The 1,467-nt window shown below is 51.7% G+C and overlaps 1 protein-coding gene across 2 annotated transcripts in view; it reads right to left on the bottom strand.

Annotated features, from left to right (window-relative positions):
* SYAP1 (synapse associated protein 1) overlaps nt 1-300 on the bottom strand; it is a 34,726-nt gene extending 34,426 nt beyond the window's left edge. For both annotated transcript variants that reach the window (XM_012806432.2, XM_023514366.1), the window contains exon 1: nt 1-300. In XM_012806432.2, the coding sequence (XP_012661886.1) occupies nt 1-193 (193 nt within the window). In that variant the 5' untranslated portion in view covers nt 194-300.
* Nucleotides 301-1,467: the final 1,167 nt, after the last annotated feature.

The following is a 1,467-nucleotide window of genomic DNA, read 5'->3' as shown; positions in this document are numbered from 1 at the left end:
TGCCTAGGCCTTTAGCCTGGTTGAGAAGCTCCTGGTCCCCAGCCTGCTCCCGCTCCTGCTCCGCGGACTCCACCACAGTCTCGGACTGCTGCTCTGGCGGAGAGTCTTTCTCCGGCTGCCTGTCTCCCTCGGACTCCCCACCGCCCTCCGCCGGCTGCTGCAAGCCTAACCAAACGCCCAAACCCCGGAACATCCCGCCTGCGGGGCCGCCACCGCGGGCCGCGTTACCGGACAGCACAGCGGTATCTCCCCGCCTCAAGATCTACTCTGCGCGTCTCCAAGGGAGATGCAGCCGGAAGCCAGAGAGCCACACCGGCGCAGTGCTTCTGACCGTTTCCCCGCCTCTATGACGCTTCAGCCGCTAGCTGCGCATGCGTCACTTCCGTGCAAAAGACACGCCCACCTTCTACGTAATTGCGCCAGTTACGTCTTACGCTGGGAAAGGGAACAATGGGCGTTCCTCGGGTATCCCCGCCCCGTTATTTTTCGTCCTTCCCTGCTTTGTAGGAGATTGGCCTAGGTTTGTGAACTTTGTCTTTTTCACAGCCGGTAAAGCCAGTCTTTTTTTTTTCTTTTTCTTTTTCTTTTTTTTTAAATATCTTTGAATTTTTTATTTTATGTTCTTATTTTTTGCAGTTTTTGGCCGGGACTGGGTTTGAACCTGCCACCTCCGGCATATGGGGCCGGCACCCTACTCCTTTGAGCCACAGGTGCTGTCCTAAAGCCAGTCTTATTGTATGATTGCCCCTGAGCAGCTTAGCTAGTGACTTAGCTTGGTCTTTTAAGGTCCAGCCGAGTTTGCAATGGATGTCTTTAGACTCCAACTGAGCCCAAATCAAAACTGGATCCAAGTCCAATTTACGGGGAATACAAAGGACAGGAAGATGTTAACATAATGGGATGGCTTCAAATAAAGAGTAAAGAGGAGGGGCTCAGCACCTGTGGCTCAAGCGGCTAAGGCGCCAGCCACGTACACTTGAGCTGGCGGGTTCGAATCTAGCTCGGACTCCGCCAAACAAAAATGACGGCTGCAACCAAAAAATAGCCGGGCATTGTGGCGGTTCTGTCAACAACAAAAAAAAAAAAGGGAATGGGGCGGGGAATCTACAGATTAAAAAAGAGGAGCGAGTGGGCGGCGCCTGTGGCTCAAAGGAGTAGGGCCCCAGCCCCATATGCCAGAGGTGGCCGGTTCAAACCCAGCCCTGGCCAACCTGCAACAAAAAAATAGCCGGGCGTTGTGGCGGGCGCCTCTAGTTCCAGCTACTCCGGAGGCTGATACAAGATAATCACCTAAGCCCGGGAGTTGTAGGTTGCTGTGAGCTGTGATGCCAAAGCACTCTACCCAGGGGGACAGCTTGAGGCTCCTGTCTCTAAATAAATAAATAAATAAATAACTGGAAATTTGGACACTGGGTAGTTGGTAAAATTAAATTGTGAAATTAAAAAAAATTTTTTTTTTTTTTTTGA

Source organism: Otolemur garnettii, unplaced genomic scaffold, assembly GCF_000181295.1.
Source record: "Otolemur garnettii isolate 467f Iridium unplaced genomic scaffold, OtoGar3 scaffold00051, whole genome shotgun sequence".
In the NCBI taxonomy this organism is placed as follows: domain Eukaryota; kingdom Metazoa; phylum Chordata; class Mammalia; order Primates; family Galagidae; genus Otolemur; species Otolemur garnettii.
The sequence above is the reverse complement of the archived record's forward strand: the minus strand, read 5'-3'. Positions and strand labels throughout refer to the sequence as shown.